This window comes from Atta colombica, unplaced genomic scaffold (assembly GCF_001594045.1).
Source record: "Atta colombica isolate Treedump-2 unplaced genomic scaffold, Acol1.0 scaffold133, whole genome shotgun sequence".
NCBI lineage: Eukaryota > Metazoa > Arthropoda > Insecta > Hymenoptera > Formicidae > Atta > Atta colombica.
In genome coordinates, this window is record NW_017259221.1 from 12,871 (window position 1) to 33,444 (window position 20,574).

General features: G+C 31.6%; 3 protein-coding genes across 5 annotated transcripts in view; 1 reads left to right on the plus strand and 2 right to left on the minus strand.

Moving 5' to 3' along the window:
* Positions 1–556: 556 nt before the first annotated feature.
* LOC108684323 (28S ribosomal protein S18a, mitochondrial) lies at positions 557–2,935 on the minus strand. Of its 2 annotated transcripts, none has more exons than XM_018188586.1 (5): positions 2,887–2,935; positions 2,118–2,278; positions 1,855–1,988; positions 1,236–1,359; positions 557–670 (listed from the first exon to the last, which is right to left on the minus strand). In XM_018188586.1, exons 2-5 carry the CDS (start codon positions 2,218–2,220, stop codon positions 564–566), a joined length of 468 nt encoding a protein of 155 aa, XP_018044075.1. In that variant the 5' UTR covers positions 2,221–2,278; positions 2,887–2,935; the 3' UTR covers positions 557–563. The 2 variants fall into 2 exon arrangements, with proteins under 2 accessions (XP_018044075.1, XP_018044076.1); XM_018188587.1 differs by lacking the exon at positions 2,887–2,935 and adding an exon at positions 2,699–2,713.
* An 84-nt stretch (positions 2,936–3,019) lies between these two features.
* On the plus strand, positions 3,020–19,953 carry LOC108684335 (UBA-like domain-containing protein 2). 2 transcript variants are annotated; one of them, XR_001931630.1, is made up of 5 exons: positions 3,020–3,557; positions 9,910–9,984; positions 14,640–14,733; positions 15,456–16,039; positions 19,878–19,953. XR_001931630.1 is itself a non-coding variant. In XM_018188601.1 (4 exons), exons 1-4 carry the CDS (start codon positions 3,450–3,452, stop codon positions 15,617–15,619), a joined length of 441 nt encoding a protein of 146 aa, XP_018044090.1. In that variant the 5' UTR covers positions 3,020–3,449; the 3' UTR covers positions 15,620–17,408. The 2 variants fall into 2 exon arrangements, 1 of the variants encoding a protein (XP_018044090.1); XM_018188601.1 differs by lacking the exon at positions 19,878–19,953 and having other exon boundaries at positions 15,456–17,408.
* Positions 18,511–20,574, minus strand: part of LOC108684333 (1-phosphatidylinositol 3-phosphate 5-kinase) — a 10,143-nt gene continuing 8,079 nt past the window's right edge. The window contains exons 11-14 of the mRNA XM_018188598.1: positions 19,864–20,414; positions 19,279–19,611; positions 18,794–18,955; positions 18,511–18,716 (exon numbers count right to left, since the gene is read on the minus strand). Of these exons, the coding sequence (XP_018044087.1) occupies positions 18,511–18,716; positions 18,794–18,955; positions 19,279–19,611; positions 19,864–20,414 (1,252 nt within the window). The remainder of the gene's footprint in view (positions 18,717–18,793; positions 18,956–19,278; positions 19,612–19,863; positions 20,415–20,574) is intronic.

The following is a 20,574-nucleotide window of genomic DNA, read 5'->3' on the forward strand; positions in this document are numbered from 1 at the left end:
GTAGAGAGAACGAAGAATGTAATGCAAGTCAGACTACAGGTATTCCAAAAAAATTGTGAAGAATGTTGAATTTGCCTATACATAAACATAAAAATGTATGTGTAAATATATATATATATATATATATATATATATATATATATGTCAATCTTAATAAATTATATTGTAGGCAATATAATAAATTATATTGTAGGCAAATGCTATAGCAAAAGAAAAATTATGTAACGTAACTATTGTATATATACAGATTTAAAAAACTTCTTGAAATTAAAGTTTAACAAGATTGATAAGTATCTCAGCTTAAGAGACCAATATTGCGAGTAACAGTCATTGCAACAACACTTACGTGATAGCAATGCTTTTGCAAACATTGTTCCATATAATTATGACCTTAAATTACAGAAATTTATGTCACTAAAAGTCTTGGTCCAAGCTTTTCTAATTTCAAAATATTATTGTAAAGGAGATAATTAGGTAGAGAATAGATCAATACGTTCGATTAAATAATAATACTCAATTAAGTAAATAAAATATATACTATTCGATTCTATGCTGTACATTTCTTATCGTTTATATTTATATCGTATGGTATTCTCATCGTAATATGTGTTATATTTTCTCCATTTTTCTATAGCCATAATCCGTTTTGGAATTCTGTTTGGTAACAAGCCTAAAAAAATAAGCGAGACAAGCATTATTTCTTAGAAATGTAATTCTTCAACTTTACATTACTCACGTAATTCTTTTAATGTAATTAGTGTAATTAGTGTAATTACTCGTGTAGAAAAGATGTTTCTAACATCCCAACATTATATCTCAATTTTCATTATTCTTTTTGACTTATGATGAAATATAGATTGATAATATTCTAAATGCTTTAGATAGAATAGAATTTCATTATATACACTTCATTATACACTTCAGTATATCTAAATGCTTTAGCTAAAGATAATACAAAAATTTTTGCATTATAAAACAATTTGTGCCAAATATGTGTATAAACATACATGTATTTGGCAAATTTATAAAATTGGAATGTCTTGAATATCTCATAAATAATGAAGAGTTAATAATAGATTTGTTCTTTTCAGTTGAATTTTTGACATAGTTTATCTTTTTTCTTTCTATATTGAACAGAAAAAAAAGAGAGATGAACAATGCAAAATCTCAGTTAAAAAGGATAAGCTTAAAATATTCTTCAATGAATTTAGATATAAATATATATATTAACAAACCTGATCTTTTGGCCATAGTCACCAAAGTGGTAACTCTATTCTGTTGCATTGTACACAGACCAGTTATTCTACGTGGCAGTATGGTTCCATTTTTTCGTAAGAATTGATTTAGAATAAGAACATCCTGCAAAACATATAGAAAACCTTAGATTTGATGAGTAATATAAATTATTGATATAATATATAGAGTGATACACAAAATGTCGTACTAGGTATATATCAAGCTTGAAAATTTGATTACCAAAGCTTGAAAGTAAGACAATTAAATTTTAAATTAGATATGCAATGCAAGATAATTAAATTATATGACATTTCATAGATCATCTTATAAAATATTTTTGTCTATTTCTCTATCAATACAATTTAAATGTTTAACTAAAAAGATGAATAAATTAAATCAAGATTAAATTAATCTACATTAGTAGAAACAAGTATTTATATCCATTTCTACTAATATAGATTAACTTTAATTTCAATGTAAGTTAATCTTTATCTTTTTCTAATTTTTAAAATTATAAAATGATAAAAAGTAAGTTAAACTAAAAATTAATTTTTAAACCAAGATTAAAAATTAATTTACATTGGTAGAAATGTGCAACAAAATGTTAATAAAACTTACAGTATGTTTAACGTCAAGTCCCGTAGCGCAAAGGGGACACGCATTGGACTCCAATTTTAATAATAAATGCTCCTTCTTGTGTGGCACTCTTATAGCTTCGATAGTTAAGACATTATCTTCTTTCTTCTTAATTACTATGACAAGAAATTAAATGTAAGTTCGAGCTATTGAGACAAGGTTATGTACAGGTTAGTACAGGTAGTATAAGTTCGTAATAAAATTATATGCTCCGCTCTGTTAAGTGTGTTTAATAACGAACTCACTTTGTTTTAAATGTGTGGTTGCGGACAGTGATATGCTTCTATTAGATTCCGAGAAAATCAGATTTTTCCCAAATTGCTTTACAAACTGAAACAGAGTTGCCATTTTCGGCCCAGTGATTCTCGACGTTTTGTTCGTACATTCATAGCATTTGTAGCGATAGCTGTCGGTAACAAAAAAATTAAATAGATTTGTACCTTATCGATAGAGAATTTCATAAAATTCTAGCAGGCTTTTTTACATTTTAAATTTACATTTTTTGTTTTAATTTTTAAAATTTCATATCATTATCGACTAAACAAATTTTAAAATTTTAAACAATTTTAATGTTAATTTTCGTATTTTTATATAATACCTTTGTAATATCAATAATAAATATTTTATAACTTTAATATTCTAATATTTTATGAAATTTATTAAACATTGAACTATATAAGATTCGTTTTTTTTATATCTACGCTGCATTACATTTTTTGCACTTAGAACGAGATAGATGAGAAAAATTGAAAAGAATATGGAAAAGAAAAAATAACTATAAAGAACAAACTTCACTATATATACGCGGGGTGTATTTGTTAATTACTTTAACGCATGAAGTTGCACCCATATGCGTGTTTTTTCTAAATATAAAACCGAAAGTTTTGATGTCTTCTTTTTAACATTAAAAGAAGAAAGAGGAAAAGAGAGAAAGTAATTTCCTGTAAAAAAAAAACTTTCAAAATCCGACAATCATAATATACGAATATCTAGAGATACGATATGTTCGATTACCAGAAGCCAACTTCAAGTGAGACTGACGCCGCATGACGTGCGGAGCTAGTCACACTTCACTTCATTCCCGTCGCGTTCCCCGCGTCCCGCCGTCATCGTCGTCGTCGTCGCCGCGCGGCCGTAGCGCTCTCGCGGCAGTCGCGGTCGTCTGCGATGAGTTTAGTTTTGAAAACAAAGGGCCGCCCGCCGTATACCGTGGTGCGTCGTCACACGGCTTGCGCTTAAAGAAAAGCGGAAGCGCCTCCGCGAGTGCGGCGCAAGACGGCGGACGAGGATTAAAACGCCGTGCGTTGTGGGACAAGTCGTGTACTACGATTTCAACGGTCCTTCCGTCCCTCATTCGTTTCAGCTGTTTATTCGTACGTCCGTCCGTCACTCTCTTTCTCTCCTGTGTGTGCTTCTACCTATAAAGTTATTAAATATCTATAAAGATATTTATCCTGTTTCTCTTTCTATCTCTATCTCTCTCTTTTTCTCTCACTTCCTCCCTCCCGGCCGTCCCCGAAACTCCCCGTGACACTCTCCCTTCGTGTCATCGTTGGAAACGTGATCAACACAAAAAAATGGACGCACTTCGGGAGCAGGTGATGATCAATCAGTTTGTGTTGGCCGCGGGCTGTGCCAGGGAGCAGGCGAAGCAATTGCTGCAGGCAGCACATTGGCAGTTTGAGGTGAGGAAAAAATTACAAGATGAACCATTTGGACTGAGAATGTAATGAGGGGAAGGGGGGAGGGCGGGGAAAGGAAATGGGGCCCCAAGAATATGTTCCTCTCTCCCCTCTCTGTAACGTGTGTGTATATCGCACACGCACGTATTACGCACGTAAGTACATGAGACGGTATATCCTCGCCTCGCGGACACTGCTACATAAACAAAGCGACGAAAATGGCCGCCGTCGCCGCCGCTTTAACGCCGCGTGATCCCTGCGACGAGGAACGCGCCGATCCGCGAATCGACGTTCGTTCTTCGTCGGGGCCGTCGACGAAGGCGCGAAGGCCACGCCGCTGTCTCGTCCGCTTCATTCATAAAAATTGCGCGAGCCGATATGCCTGCTAACACGTCACAACGCTCGCAACGCGATGTGGGATCCGCAGGAATAACAAGAAAAACGTAAATCCGTATGCCATAGATTCTTGCACCAGGTAATATCCGCTTTCTACCGCTGCAGATTAACTTTAATCTTAGTTTAACTTACTTTTCATCTCTTTAGTATTCTATGAATTAGAAGAGGATGAAGAGTAAATTAAATTATAAATTTACATTGGTAGAAATACCAGGTTTCATCAATGTGAGATTAACTTTAATCTTGATTTAACTTACTATTTGTCTTTTTCTAGCTCTAAGAATTAGAATAATTCTTTGAATAATTCAAAGAATTAGAAAAAGATAAACAGTAAGTTAGTTAATATTACATTGATGGAAGTAGACGGCTAGAACTTAGAAGGTTCCTCTGTTCTCGGTTTCTTGATTTATCTTTTCTCTTCTTTTTTCATACTGGAGAGAAAAGGAGAAAGGATGAACTTTGCAAGAAGTTGAACTAAAAAAACAGACCTTTCCTAGCTCTCATTAAATTGCAAAGTGAAGCCTGAGATATAATTAAAAAGTCCACGCAATATAGGAACAGGAAATAACAAATTTAATCTATTTAGAATTATATTCTGGTCTACATGTTTCCTGATAGATTGAAATTTTTGTGATTGTTATTCCCTGTTGCCTGTACTTTTCAATTGTGCCTGATGTTTTACTTTCAGTATAGAACATGCACATGAGTTCATCTATAAAAAAACAGATGTGTCTTTTGTTAGCCCCGCGCTCGTCGTAAATGTGCAACATCGTGGAACAACGACCGTAAATAATAGGATCTGCAAAAGTGGTCTTGTCTTGCCGATGCTGACGAGAACGTTGCGGCCCTCCACACGTTGTATCGCTTTCATTTCACTTTCGCATCCGGCTTGCGCGTAGTTGTTGTACAACCTGCGTTTGTTTTCATTTTGCAGATCTGTGTGACAATTGTCATCGTTGCGCAACAGGATTTTGTCGCCGCTATTGATTCATCAACAATCCTTTCTCCATGTCATATCGATTGTAGCGCTATATTATGCCACAGATAGATCATAAATTATTGTGAAAGTATTGTGCAATATTATTGCTCTAAAGTCGCACATGACCGAGAGCGATTACGGCACTCTCTTCGGATTACGTCATTTTTCGCGCACGACATACGCTAGATCTTATCCCAATTGACGGACGTAGGACGACGGGAAAGAGATCGATAATTGCTATTTGCGGCAAGTCACGTGGTATACTGGTGTTTACACTCGCTTTCTGCAATCCTGTCGAGCTGAAGTTACACAATCCTGTGCGTTAAAAGCAGGAACTGGAACCGACTGTAAATTTTCGACGAATTCAGGGGCCCGATGCCCGGCGGGCACGCAAGCGTGACTCATCTACGTAATTTTCCGCAGACGATGAAATCACATCGTCGTTGACATAAAATCTCATTTCTTCATATGTCTATATAGAGAAAAGGTTTCTTCAAATCAAATAAATGCATTTATGCATTGTCCAACCAAATGGATGTTTAAATTAAGAATGTGATTACTATCTTTAAAACTAAATTTTTTTGGCTAAACAAAATATGCTTTATTTAAAATTAAATTTATTTTAATGAAACGAATGTAAATAGAATTCTTGGAGTCCAGACTAATCTTTTTCTTTATGTACACACATACACACACACACACGCACGCACGCACGCACGCACGCACGCACGCACGCACGCACGCACGCACGCACGCACGCGCATTATAGAAATAAGAAAATTTGTGTTAAAAACACATTTCACAGTGTCCCAAAAAGACCACTTAAATTTTTGTTTTTATTTAATTTAATACAAGAAAAATATTAAAAAGTAAAATGAACATTACACAGTTATTGAACAGTAACATAAATGTTATATAAAAAATAAAATGTTGTAGTTAAAGATGTTATAGTAGTAGTAGATGTTAAAAAATAACAAAAATGTTACATAAAAAAATTATAACAAAAAATGTAAACAAATGTTGACACAATTTGTAAGCAGACTGTGCAAGCATATTTTAAAAGTAAAATTAATTAATATATGTAAAATTAATATGTATTTTATTCATTTATCTCAGACTGTTTTTTAAAACGTAAATTGTATAAGATAAGAATGGATATAATATGTAAATTCTCAGATTAGAATGAATAAAATATGTTAATTTAATATATAAATGTTAAATTTATTGAAACATATTAATTTAACGTTATAAATATAATTTTAATAAAGAAATATTTACAAATTGCATCAATGTTTTTTATGTTAATTTTTTGCGTAATATCTGTTCAACATCCAATATTCATTTTGTGTTAAATTAACATTTAAGTTTGTAATTCACATAAAATATGTTACATTTAATATAAATTTTCCGATTATGTATGTACGTAATATTCTTTTCCTTAGCAATAAATGCGGTAGAAAAAGATTAATTGTTTATTGTTGAAAAGGAAACCTTTCGCTAATTTCGATTTGTGATAAGACTGCTAAAAATAGACATGAATTCTTGTTGCATGTGCTTTCACACACATTTAGGAATTAAAACAATTCTTCGAAACTAATTCATTATATCTGATTTCAATGGAATATTATCGAAATCGTGCAATATATAAAAAAATGTTTTAAACAAAAGGTAGTGCAGCATTTTATCTCTTCGTAATTAGATATTTCATATTTAGATTTTTCAAAAATGTCATATTTTGTCAATCTCGTCTTCATTTTCAGATAATTAAATAATATATTAGAATAAAAATGAAAAAGAATCTTATTACAAAATCAATTATATAATAAAAATGTTTATATATTACTGAGAAAGAGAAACGGAAAGAAGAATACATTTTTTAGAAGAAATGCTATAATTAATCGCTTACATTATTTATTCGTCAGAGTAAATAATGCAAGTGATTTCAGGATAAACCATGTAATCCTTATGCGCTTGCATCACGTAATTCATTTTTAAACACACGTCGATAGAAAAAAAGGAAGGAGCAAAAGAGAAAGAGAATGAAAAAGAGGGAGAGAGATTATATTGCGACACGCGTTAGCGTGCTAATGCATCATTGTGATTAGAGTTAGCTCGAGAAATCTTTCTGTGTCTTTGACCACAACGTAAACAATGCGGCAATGTGTATTTATATACGCCTCGTCTTGTCTCGTCTCGCCTTAGCACATACATCAATTCGGTGCAGCACAATGTACACGGTGTCCCATTATTATATCGCATTCAATCTTAATCGTTGAAAAGAAAGATTAGCTTGTCAGAAGTCGTCTGTCGTTTTCTAATTCTGTAAAATTACTATCGTGAAATGTCAGTGAGTTTTATTAGCTTTATTGAGTCTGAGCATTAAAGTACATGGAAAGAACAATTTTGCTGAAGTATATAAAAATTTAGCTAGATACAAATTGAAAATAACTTTAGATCAAAATAATTACGTAGAATCTCAATCATGATGAATAATACCGCAAAAAATTTTAACATTCTAAAGTATCCTATAATTATTTTGATGGTCTAACAAAATTATTTTTAGATCTGCATTCAGCTAAATTTTTATATACACTTTTTTGTGTTAATTTAATTAACACAAGATAAATATGTTAGAAAGTAGCATAAATATTATGTAAAAAATTAATACGAAAAACCTAGTATTGACACAATTCATAAACAATCATTTTTATTATAATTAACATTTACAATATATTAAATTAACATGCTTTTAATAAATTTAATATTTATAATATGTGAAAATAATTTTATTTATCTGAGAATTTACGTTATAAAAAACATTATTTTATGTAATTTGTTCACTCAAAAATAGTTATTATTGTAAGAAATGTTGAATATCAATTTAACACAAAATATTCAAATAATTACATTATGTTAACATTCGGATATATTAAAAATTTAACATAAAATTATAATGTGGACTTCCGTTTCTACAAATACAAAATACTTTTTACTGTGTACTTCAGCATAACCACCTTTTCCATGGACTGGAAGAAAATTTGTTTGATATGTTTTCTTGTTTTTATAATAATAATGTTGTGGTATAAACTTGTTAGCAATTATATTGATTTCAGTCTGCAACGACAGGCGCAAAACGGTCGCAAGGTATAAATAGTATAATAACGCGAATGTTATATAGCGAATTCTCTCTGCTAGAGAACTTTCTCCGTTCGAATGGTACGGAGTATCAAAGCGGAATCATGCAATCCGAAGTCGTGGTCGAATTTCGTATTTATTTCTTATTATTATTGAAACTTTTTATATCCTCGCCTCCTTTTTTAAATAAATAAATCAACTAGATAAACAAAAGAAAAATATATATCTATATGAATTATAATTATTTTAATATAATGTTAAAAAAACTGCTTATGCACACTAAAAAAAATTATATTAATTGACAACTTTTGAACAAACATCAGACATTCAAATAAGTATTGAATGCACGTCATTACATCATTATCATTGGGGTAGTGAATTTTATATAATCGTGATGTAATTACGCCGATAATTGTAGTTGTTAATTAAATATTTATCGCGCAATTATGCAACTCGTTGAATTAACGTCGTATTCTCTGAAACAAGTTAATCTCTAATTTTATTTATTCAATAAAACTTGTTTTTTTTTTTCAATTTGTTTTGTTCCAAATCTCTTTCTCGTTAAATTTTGCAAATAAATATGTCAAACTAATTGTTCTTTTTTCGCTGTCTTTTTTTCTCGGTATTTCCCTAAAGACAGTATTTTTGTATTTATGAGACTGTTAATAAATACTGAAAAAAACCAGACAGAAACACACACATACGGCAAATCTACTTTTGCACATTTATTCCTTTCGCTGCAACGCTGTTTTGACCGAAATATGAAACGCGTTCCTTACCGCACTGGCCTATTACATTCTTATGCTAATATCCTCAATGTATCCGAGAGTATCGAGTATCACCGGCGCTTTAATTAAACGCTGGTGGTTGAATGTCATGGTATATTGCGTAACGCGTTTGCCTCATAATAAGCATTAAACTCATTGCGCTCCGTTTCGAGCAATGCTGCTCTAATAAAATTACATTTATATAATTGTATTTAATTATTATTCGGTCATTATATCAAGTTATAAAATAGTCGCCTAGGTGTCGAGAAGCGGAGCTGTTTATAAATAATTATTGATACATTAATAATTGCTGATAATTCACGAACCGTTAAAACCACCATCATGTTGCAACGGTTATCAGCAATTATCGGATATCTTTATCGGTAGCTCCTGGGAAGTGCAAACGTATGGATATCCGACGCGCAAGGATCGGATATCGATACTATAAAGCATTGGACGACACTGACGAAGTTGCTTGCAAAATGACCGAAAGATTGCGACGGATACTTTAATGACATCTGGTAAAGTTATTCAGTCCGATTACGTCGTCTTCTCGCTGTTCCTAATCATAGAGACGATCTCTTACACTCGATTAAGATTCATGTGCTTAGAGACGCAAAAGCAGTATTGAAAACTGTGTATTTCAACATATTTTATTATCTCAAGAATAAAAGATTGAAAATTAGAAAAAAAACTGTCTTTAACAATTAAGCTTCATTGTAAATGGATAATTGATCTGTTGTTTCTTTATTTTATTATAAGCCTTAAAAATAAAAGAGAGATGTCTGTGATATCTATTTCTTTTCAGTTGTTTGAAAGTTAATTTTTTTCACGATCGTATGAGCATAAAAATAGAATTAAGAGGCCCAGATAATAATTGAATTAATTTTAAAAATGCTATAATTTTGCCTGAAAATTTAAGCAACAATATTTGAGAAATCAGGGATTTTCTTCTTAAGTTTAAATAGACGTTCTAATATTAGTATTAGAAGCAATAATGCGTAAATTTTTTTATGTATTATTTTCACGCAATATTTAATGAAGCATGTTTTTCTAACGATCGTTTTCTCTCTTGCAGACCGCTCTCAGTATTTTCTTCCAAGAGGCGGCGATACCCTCCTGCGCGCAAGGAGCCGGCACCCACTTCGGCCAAGTAAGTCTTTTGCATCATTCACTTCTAATGCGAACGATGAGAAAAGCATATAAAAGGGAATGTAAATTGGTGCACTCTGCGCAATCAATGAATATTTCTGAATCGACAACTGTATTCTCAGTTTCTCGTTTCATACATTAAGATAATACTTATAGACAAATTTTGCGCTAAAGCTTGGACTCGTTGTGGTGGAAGCTTTATAATATGAAATCAAGCAATGCAGAAAAATATGATATCTTCATGTCATAACATAAACAAACATAAGTATAATTGGCATTGCACTGTAATATATTTATATGTAATATATTATATGTTTATTTTTCATGATTTTGTATTAATTTAAAGAGAGAAAACATTAATTGCGCGTATATAGTATAACATTATTGCTATATCAATATTAGTATTAGATTAATGAGCATAAATTAATTCAATTATTTTTTATGTATGTAATGAACTGCCATTGAATTTGTATCATATACTGTTATAAATGTTCTTAAATTGTATTAATTTTCAAGTTATACAATTTGAATTTAATTTTATGACATTACATTAAATTTAATGTATTTGTAACTAAAAAGTATATTTGTGTACATGTACATAAAATTTAATGTATTTTTCATGAAAATTTATGAAATTTAATGTACTTTTCATAAAATTTTATTAAAAAGTACAAATTTCATAAATTTAATGTACACGTTCATTTCATTTAAGTAACTACTGTAACTTAATTTTCAGTTAAATTATTCTTACTTCATTATTTTTAATTTTGTTCATAACCACGAGCTTCATTTATATGTAAAGGAAGCTCGTGGTTACATTTCTAACAGTGTATGTTTCTGGAATTTCCATATATATTTATAATATTGCTATAATTATATATTATTACATTTTTATGATTCACATTATATCACATCAATAAAAATATTTATAACAATACAAGAACAATTAAAATTCATTGACATAATATTCTATAATATAAAGTATTACTCATTTGGAAAGAAACTCTGGAAACTCTTTGATTTTGTAATTCGTTATATCCAGTGAATGCGTCAACGTGACCGGCATTGAAACTTCTTTACATATATAACACTGCTGACCTCGAAACTACAAATATCTAAGAATACTAAAGATTCGAAATTTTTATCGAGTCTTCTCTTTTTATTTTATTTTTTATTTTTTGATTAAATTAATATTATTAAATTAAATTATAAATTAATTGCAATAACATCTAAAATCCACTACAAGGCTCTCCAATGTAGATTAATTTTATCTTGGTTTTAATTTTAACTCACTTTTTATCTTTTTCTACTTCTAAATATTAAAAAGGGATAAAGAATAAACTGAAATTGAAGTTTATTTACATTAATAAACATGGTCATGAACCATTCAAATTCTACGAAGTGTTTCAGAGATCAGCTATTTATTCAAAAATTATTCTACATATACATATTCTATATATTACATCAAGAAATGCTCATCTTTCATGAAAAGTTACTCTGTTTATTTTTTCACTCTCCGGTTTTTGGGATTTGATTATAGCGAATAGACTTACAATCCCAGCAATCGTGTTTCCTCTTTGGCCTGCGTAATGTGATATAACAGAGTCGCGTTAAAGTGTCGAATCCAGTCAGCGAGTCGCGTAGAACACACGGCCGATGTTCTCGTCTTATTGATTATTCAAAAGTAGGTTCAGCGAGCGCAAGAGATCACCATGCGGGGAACAGTGCGGACCCCGGAATAATACAGTCAGGCGGCCAATTCACGAATCTTCTCGTTCTCATCCTTCGCGTTAATGTGCAGACACACAGACAGAAAAATCGATTCCAGCGCGTGTCTGACCTTCACGAGGTTGACTATCATCCCTTCCGCGACCATTTACGCTGCTCTTTGATTAATTGCCCGTTCTTGCGAGCTTCTTTATCCCGTGTAATTTCGTAGTTGTGCAAAATGATCGTGCAGCTATGACAAACTCAGTTTGTTCTATTTCTATCGCTGGCCTTTTTTTTCCGCAACCGAAAAGACACAACTTATGATATCCTTGGTCTAGACTCCGATACATTGCTTTTAGACGTATAATCCGATAGATATATTATAATTTATTCCGGTAACCCGATCAGATTTGCGTCAACTGCCATTTACTCTTTTCTGCAAGAACCAATACCCTATATACAGCGTTTGTTAATTCACATAGAATAATATGTATGCAAATAATAATTACTTGTTTCAAGTTTTTCAAAAATTCATATAATCTATCACAAGCATCAAATTTATTTAAAATAAATTCTGAATTCTAGTTCTAAGTTTAATACTTTATTCAAGACTATTAAATTGAAACGAATTCTATTTGCTTATTATATAAAGTCGCTTCTTTGAATTCAATTTGAATCGCTTTTCCTGATTGAAAGCTGATTTATAGAATAATTTCAACTTGTGTCGTTTTTCTTATGGAACTATGATATAATGTGATGTTTTGTTTCATAGAAATCCAAATATAAATAACCCTTCGTGATTTTTAAGATATAAATAGTTAGACGTGATCAATTAAATTAACTGGAATAAAAGTTTTAGACGATTTAAAAATAAATATCTGGCTGGCAGGTCTGAGAGATCCAATTTATAGTTCTAGGGTTGACGCAATAATGTAATAACAATAAGAGTAATGGTGCAATAATGTTCTATCTGGAAATTGCTTAAACGGTCATAATTGACAGATCAGTAAATTCAGTCAAGTAAGCAGTCGCGTTAAGAAAACCGGTTGCGAAGGCCAGTAAATGTCAAGATCAGCTTTTTCAATTAGCTCTGATCTAATGAAAGCGAAGGTGATGCTCTAAAGACAAAAGACTAAAGAGAACTATTGGCGACTAGCAGTAGCGTTACTATTCTCGGTCGACAACGGCACATTCCGATCAGTCGTGTGCCAAATCTCATCCGCAGGACTGTGTACCGTGACCACATTGCTTCTCTTTCATTTCACACATCTGTCTCACAATCGGTCACGTTATCTTCGTCTGCTGTAATTTACATGTTGTTTTATCTATCCAAGGACAAAAGTATTCTACCTAGTTATGCGTAGTATATGCTGCGTATGTTATTTTAAAGATGTTTATGGATGTTTATGGATGTTTAAAGATGTTTTATGGCTGTACAATATAAGCTAAAAGTATTAACTAATTAGCCAAAAAAAGCTGAATAGTGATTTAATCACAAAAGTTTACGAGATAATTTATATTTTATTCTGACACAAAATACGAAATATTTTATAGATAATTTAATTAGAATATTTAATTTTAGATAATTTTATTTAAATACTTTTATGCATCGAATAATAAAATGAATTAGCTGACTTAAAAAAAAAATAATATATTGCGTTTATAAGTAATCCATTACATTTGCTTTAAAATTATTTTTAAAATTAGTTTAAATATAGTGAACTAAAGTTAAAATTTAAATGGCTTTATAAATATATAAATATATAAACGTTTACGTAAAAATTTTAAATACAAAAAATCCGAATGTTTTTTTTTAATATGATAAAAAATATTAAATTTGTTAAAAAACAATTTTTTATCTTCTTGTCAAATAATCATTAGATTGTATAAAAAAGTTGTATTTTCTTAATGAAAAGTAAAATTAAAATTTATTTAGAGATTAAAAAGTATAAGCAAAATGAATAGAGCAGCTCACTTCTAAATAATTCTTTGTAGTATTCTATTGTTTAAATTTAATTGAGGTCAATGAAATGCTCAATCACTTAACTGAGATAATCTTATCGAGAACAATTATATAGTTCATTCATGAAACACCGTTGAAAAACAAAAGCAACAAGGTTCACTTTATGAGAGAACATCGTCAATGGCGGTTATTTAATAGTTGCTTATCGGTGGCGAATTATCGCAGCTAGTCGTTGCTATGCTAATACACATGTCCCTGTACTGTTTGGTCATCGTATCTGTGTACATACCTGACCATCGTCACATGCAGAAGTCGAAGGTTCAACAACCTTATTAGCTAATGAGCTTTCATGTCTGATTTCTTAAGCTAGCCCTTTCAATGAAATACGCAATAGACAAATACGTCTGCTGGACATCAATTTTTTTATCAGTTTTAAGTAAACGTTCTACGCTTTTGAGATATTATTTTAATTATAAAAACTAGAACGAAACTCTATAGAAACTATTTATTTAACAGAAAAAACTGTTTAAAAACTTCCTATTTTTTAAAGAAATTTATTCGGAAATTCGTAAGAAATTTTTTATACAAATAATCTTTTCGAAGATTTTATTTTGTGAATATTAAATATATAAAAATTCTAATTAAAGACATATTTTTTCACATAAATCTTGTTTGAGATTTTAGATTTTTATGCAAGTTTTTTATTTGGTTTTGTAAACAAAAAATTTAGTTTTTCTTTATTTTCTTATTTTCATAAAATAAAAATTAAAGGAAGAAATTCGGTGTTTTTAAAAGATTAAAGATTTTTTCATTACTGACGATTTTAAACATTTCTAAAGAGAGACAACCTATACAGCACAGAAGCTTGCAACTATATTATTACAACTTTTACATTGTTACTGCAATATTTATATTGTTTCAATGTTTTTGCAAAGTTGCTGAAATGATCTGTGCTATATGGGTAACTATTTTTGAATTTTCAGATAACACCATGCAACACACCAGCCACTCCGCCGAATTTCCCAGACGCGTTGCTGGCATTTTCTAAAATGTCTGCAGGTGAAAAAACTCCATCGGGTAAGTTATTAATTATGGCAATTGTAACCTTATGCTAATAATTAAAAACGCCATATAAACTGTCTTGTAAACCTATTAAACATGAAAAATTCAGTACAGAATTCGTTTTATAATTTATACGTGTATGCCGTTTACTTTAGTGAGCGTTATATATATTCCAACATATGTATATTTACCGCGTATAATCCAATTTTTCAAATGTTTTTCATTCTATACTGCATAAAATTATAGATAAAAATATTATGATATAATTAGTTCAACAAAGCTTTACAGCTTGGCTTGTTATCGGTTAAACCAATTACGTAACGTGACATTTTTTGTTTATTTTGATAATACCTCTTCCGAAAATGTCATCAGTAAATTGCGAGGATAAATATATCGCTTGTTTGCTACAACAACATTATTAAAAAATTGTTATTTTAGTTGCTTCCAGAAAAAAACAGAAACAAAACATTTTAAGATATTTTTATTCCTCTGTAATCAATTATTACATAAATACATTTCAAAAATAACATTACGAAATTTTAATGAATCAAAACATTGAAACTCTTTCTGGAAAACTTTGTTTTTTTTTTTTTTTTTTTTTTTAATTGTGTCGTTACGTAAATAAGCGATATGAATGATATTAATGTTTATGTAATTAAAAAAGCGTTATATCAGTCTTCATGCGATCATAAAGTATTTTACGATAGTCAAAAGTCGTTTTATTAAACGTGCTGCAGGTATGTCTCCGAGCCAGAATGGATTTCAGGCAAATTCGACACCGATGGCGGGCATTGTGCAGCATCATACTGCCGGTGGCCGGTGTAGTGCATCCGGCAACACGACACAGCAACAGACGCAACCTCAACAAACGCAATTCGGCCTGGGCGAGCCACAAAGATAAAAATGACTGTGCTAATTGGCGATGCGCAAGCACGAAACGTCACGTAGATACGCGCGATAACGTTTCCGGAGAACAAAATATTGCGCTCTAAGCATGAAACGAAAGAGAGGGAAGTGAAAAATATGTATACGGAAAAAAGGAAACTATGTTTTCTGAGAAAATGCATCCTTCCCGAAAGAGAATGAGGGACATTCTCGAACATCGCAGCGACTGTACGGAAGATATCTTCTGCAGATCAGAACTGGAATTATTAAATCGTTACGTTATTCACGCACAATAAGCGAAGCGTGCATTGTGTTACGTGCGAATGCGCGAATAAGTCTGAGTGTTAATTTCCCCGACGATGCCCGAGAGAATGTGACACGTATTTCGATGACTAGATTTCCTTCTCGGCTTCCTCGAGAAATCTAGCGTAGAACGGTACGTTGAGTATAGTCCTCTATATCTATATATATAGCGGCATAAAAAACGCGAGAGAGGGAGAAGGGATGAAAATCATATCAAAGAGCCTTCTTTTTTTCTCTGACACGTCGGGACCACCTCATAGATCCAAAATGGTCGAGGACATCGACAACTTGGAATAGATGCACTATGAGAATGGCTCCTTCACTCCAATCTGACTTCCTTGTCTCCTTAGACGCTGTAGACACGCGACTATTTCTCAAATTCACTGTACATCACCGTTAAACTAGGTGATGGATTTCTACTATCACTTCCACACCACAGTACAAAAGAATTGCGAGATACAGTTTCCTCGGTTACTTGAAAATTTACTCTTTATCGCACATTTTCGCGGAAGATATGACAGGAGATTGTACGTATCTTTAATGTAGATGGACCGACATCGTTACTGCATGATGATTCGGTAGACATTTATTTAACCGTGGAACTCGTGTTTTATTACGATATTCTTTCGCTGTTCTCTTAAAATAGTGATGCTTGTGGTACGCGTTATTTGGATGACGCGTCCCGTTTCCATATACATAAGCGATATTTCGATGGTATAAATATACGAGGCTAAGTATAATAAACAAAGTTCTAACGTGTAAAAATTTGTAAAAAGAGTATCTCGAGTTATGTAACGTTCGTTTTACATAATAAATAACTATGTAAAAAGTAAGTAAAATAAAAAAAAAGGAAGAGATTTCGCGAGTGATAAAAATATAATAGTTCGAAGGATTGATTCAGGAATTAATGTAACCCGGTGAATACGAGCAGTGAAGAATTCTTGATTCGATTATTTCGGCTATTCGCAAATGTACTAGAGATTATTGCCTGGGTTTACGCAGCACTAGACTTCACGATGTTCACAAAAGAATGCTCTTGTATGGCAGCTGGCAATACAATTCTGATATCATAGTATATCAATATCCGAATATATGGAACTCTGTATCTTTCATTATATTTCTCGTAACATACATGGACGATTATTCGTATTATAGATACATACTTGTTTTCATTAAGACTCTATTTATTCGATGTAGCAACAAATTTAGTTCTTCACAGCTTTTTAGAAGCTTGTTTCTAGCTCTAGTTTGAAGTTCCCGTTCCTTCGCTGCTTGTTGAATTAGAACATCCGAAGTGAGAAATCATATACATCTTTTTCTTATGCTATACATTCAAATGAATTAATTGTTTCGTTTATCGGATATTGTAAATTGATAAAATATATCGAAAATTTCTTATTATTTTGCATTAATGTCTTTTAAATGTAGTATTAATGTCTTTTCAAACAAAAATGAACATTATAACACTTTATTTGAAATGTGCAGAGAGAGAGAGAGAGAGAGAGAGAGAGAGAGAGAGAGAGAGAATGTTAATTTTTTTTATTAACTCTGAAAAGATTCTTTAATATATTTTATCAATCAATATCAAACAGTAGAAAAAACTAATCTCTTTCAATGTATAATGTGAAAAAAATATTTCATTTCTTGCTGCTGATGTTGTAATATGGCTGTAGTGTGGAAATAGGATCTTTAACCTTCAACTAACAGAGAATTCTTTATTCTTTGTTTCTTGATATATCTGACAACAAATGTCTTTACGGATGCAATACAGTGTATTCGATCTTTTTATTTGTAGTCATAATAGTAGTACTCGATCATAATACAAATTTATAGTCCAAGCTTAATTTGATAATTTAACTTTCATGCAATAGTATCCAGGCGTATAACTTTGTTAATGGATTTATGTAAATAATAGCAGATATTTAGTCGTAAGAAAAAAAGGTACTTTGTGAAGTACGAGATATTTTTCTCAATAAGGTACACGCTTTAATATCTTCCTTAGTTTGTGTACTGTCTAGGCTGTATTATGATGGTATAAAACTATCGACGAAGAATGAAAATGTTTTACTATGTTGAAATTATGATTATTGTTTATTTGACTATTACAAAGAGACAGATAATGGTCATGTACATAATTTTGAAAAATTAAATAAAATATTGATAATTATGCTTTTTCTTCTCTTCTATCTTATTATTAATCTTGTGATCTAATTTCAATGGTATCTTTGTACTTTAGAAGTTTGAGAACGAACAGCCGCTTTTATAATTATAAAATGACTACTATATACATTTGCTTAATGTATACAATGTAGGATATATACATGTACACATAATCTCTTATGAGCAGCTATTAATTTCCATACGAGAAGTATTGATTTATATATAATATAGCAATTAATAAGTTACTTAAAATGACTGGTAACTATCGATATCACTTTCTATCGATATTTTTCGATCGCGTTATCGCGGTATAAAATATATAAATACACGACTAAAATACGACGCTCATATTTTTGCCAATGCGCATAAAAAATTTACATCGATTATATAATTATCGCGTGTAAAATTGCATTCGTATTTAAAATTTCTGAAAATTATTATGATTTATTGTGGTGGTATCTCAACACTTCTACCTAGACCTGACCATCTATCTGGTACTGGCAGGAAGTAGCGATGCATCGCAGCTATAAATCTGTCACGATATTCCTGCGGCGATATTATGGTCGGCAATTTACCTTGTCCACCTAATATACCGGATTTTTTCACCATCGTCTCCAGTTTTTTGTCCCACGTGAATGTTCTTATGTAATCTGCATAAATTGCGAAAGATAACAAGTATAAAATTATCAGTCGATAAAAAGGCGATAATATACGCAGTCATTCTCACCTATTATACCGAGCACGAGTTCATCGGAGCTCGGTTCCAAGCCTACTAATAACGAATAATCCATTACGGAATTATCAGCTAAGAATTTTGTGTCCTGCTCGATGGCTCGATTTAATACTGCTTTGGAATGCGATCGAATATACAGAGGAGAGTCACAGCTCACTGAAATGCGAATCTTAATTAATTTTACGAACTTATACGGAAAGAACGGTTTTACTAAAATATTTATTTACTAAAAATTTAGCTAGATACAAATCTGCAGATAATTTTATGACATCCAAACAAAATTATTTTCAGATCTGATTAAACTGATGACTAGAATATATAATTTTTGCAGCATTATCATCAATATTAAGCGTTCCATATAATTATTTTTATATCCAATAAAATAATTTTCAGATCTATATATAATTAAATTTTTAATTACTTGAGTAAAATGATTCTTTCTCATATATTTGTAAGCAAAAGTTGGAAAGAGTACATACTGTTCAACAAATTCTCGTCCAACAAAACCAGTTCACCCTCGTGGCATGTATCATCAGGATTCGCTAGCCGATTCCGCACAGATCCTTTCAAATCGAATTTGTCAGTAATGATTCGATTATAAAAAAGATTCTCCATTACTAACACACTAGTACGAAGCGCCGCGTTGGTTGTGTTGTTCTTAAATGACACTCTGTATACACCAACTATCTTGCCTAGTAACGTCGGTTGCTTGGTTTGCTGACACCTTTCCATGTAGGCGAAATAATTGGGTGCGAAATCGAGGAAAATTTGCATATCGAGTCTAGACATTTCCTTTATGATGAATCTATCATCTGTAAAAGAAAATATATCTAGTATGCTATAATCAAAATGATTAAAAATTAAAAATTGTCAAAGATTCGTTTATTTTTTTTTATTTTATAGCAGATTATAGTGAATATACGTAATTAAACGTGTTTAGTTTATCTTCAATATTATTTTGACATTAAAGATAAATTATGATTGGATAAAACTTATCACACTATCCCTTTTTTCATCTTAGGATTAATAAATTATATATTAAATAATCAAAGCGTACAACATACCTCTGCTCTTACAGAAAGCACTGCCGCTCTTTCCGCCTCTGGCTGCCCACTGCACAGTTCGACTTAGACTCCTTGTGAAGCCATCCTCGCCACAGGGCAAAACGTTCTCTCTCAGCGCAGCAAACTGTGCGGCAAAGTATATCCTGCAGAAGAAATTGGTTGTAGCATCGTTAAATTGTACTTCGATGTAATTCTGCTGCTTGGTCGCTTTCTTGTCGTCGTCAACGTCAGGACCGACTACGCTACCACCACTCGTTTCTGCGTTTGACATATTCTTGTCAGATTCAATGGGACTATTGGCTGAATTGGGACTGTTGCCTCGAAAGAAGGACAGCACAGACGGCCGCTTGAATTCGTTTGATTGCGCCAAGTCGAGGGAGCTGTCCTTACCTTCGGGAAACTTGCGTTTGCTCAACGGACTAGGATTCGATTCTGATCCCTTCGTTGAACGTAAGAGCTCCTGCAACGTGTGCTTGTAGTCATGTGAGTCCAAAGCATACGCAATTATAGACGAAAGCTCGGATTCATAGACTACTATAGGTACCACGGACCTGCAAAAAAAGTGAATTATTTTATATGTATACAAAATATGTATAATTATTATACGTAACTATTTTATACGTATATATTAGGTGTAATAAAAAGAAATCCATTATTTTTCCATTCAATTTCATGCAAAAATAATGGATTTTTTTTTACTACCCTAATATA

Coding starts and splice junctions, on each gene's coding strand:
- LOC108684323 (XM_018188586.1), bottom strand. CDS start 2,220: ATGGCAACTCTGTTTCAGTTTGTAAAGCAATTTGGGAAAAATCTGATT. Junction 1,989..2,117: donor AACCACACATTTAAAACAAA/GTGAGTTCGTTA, acceptor TTCTTGTCATAG/TAATTAAGAAGAAAGAAGAT. Junction 1,360..1,854: donor GACTTGACGTTAAACATACT/GTAAGTTTTATT, acceptor TATGTTTTGCAG/GATGTTCTTATTCTAAATCA.
- LOC108684335 (XM_018188601.1), top strand. CDS start 3,450: ATGGACGCACTTCGGGAGCAGGTGATGATCAATCAGTTTGTGTTGGCC. Junction 3,558..9,909: donor CAGCACATTGGCAGTTTGAG/GTGAGGAAAAAA, acceptor TCTCTCTTGCAG/ACCGCTCTCAGTATTTTCTT. Junction 14,734..15,455: donor AGGTGAAAAAACTCCATCGG/GTAAGTTATTAA, acceptor AACGTGCTGCAG/GTATGTCTCCGAGCCAGAAT.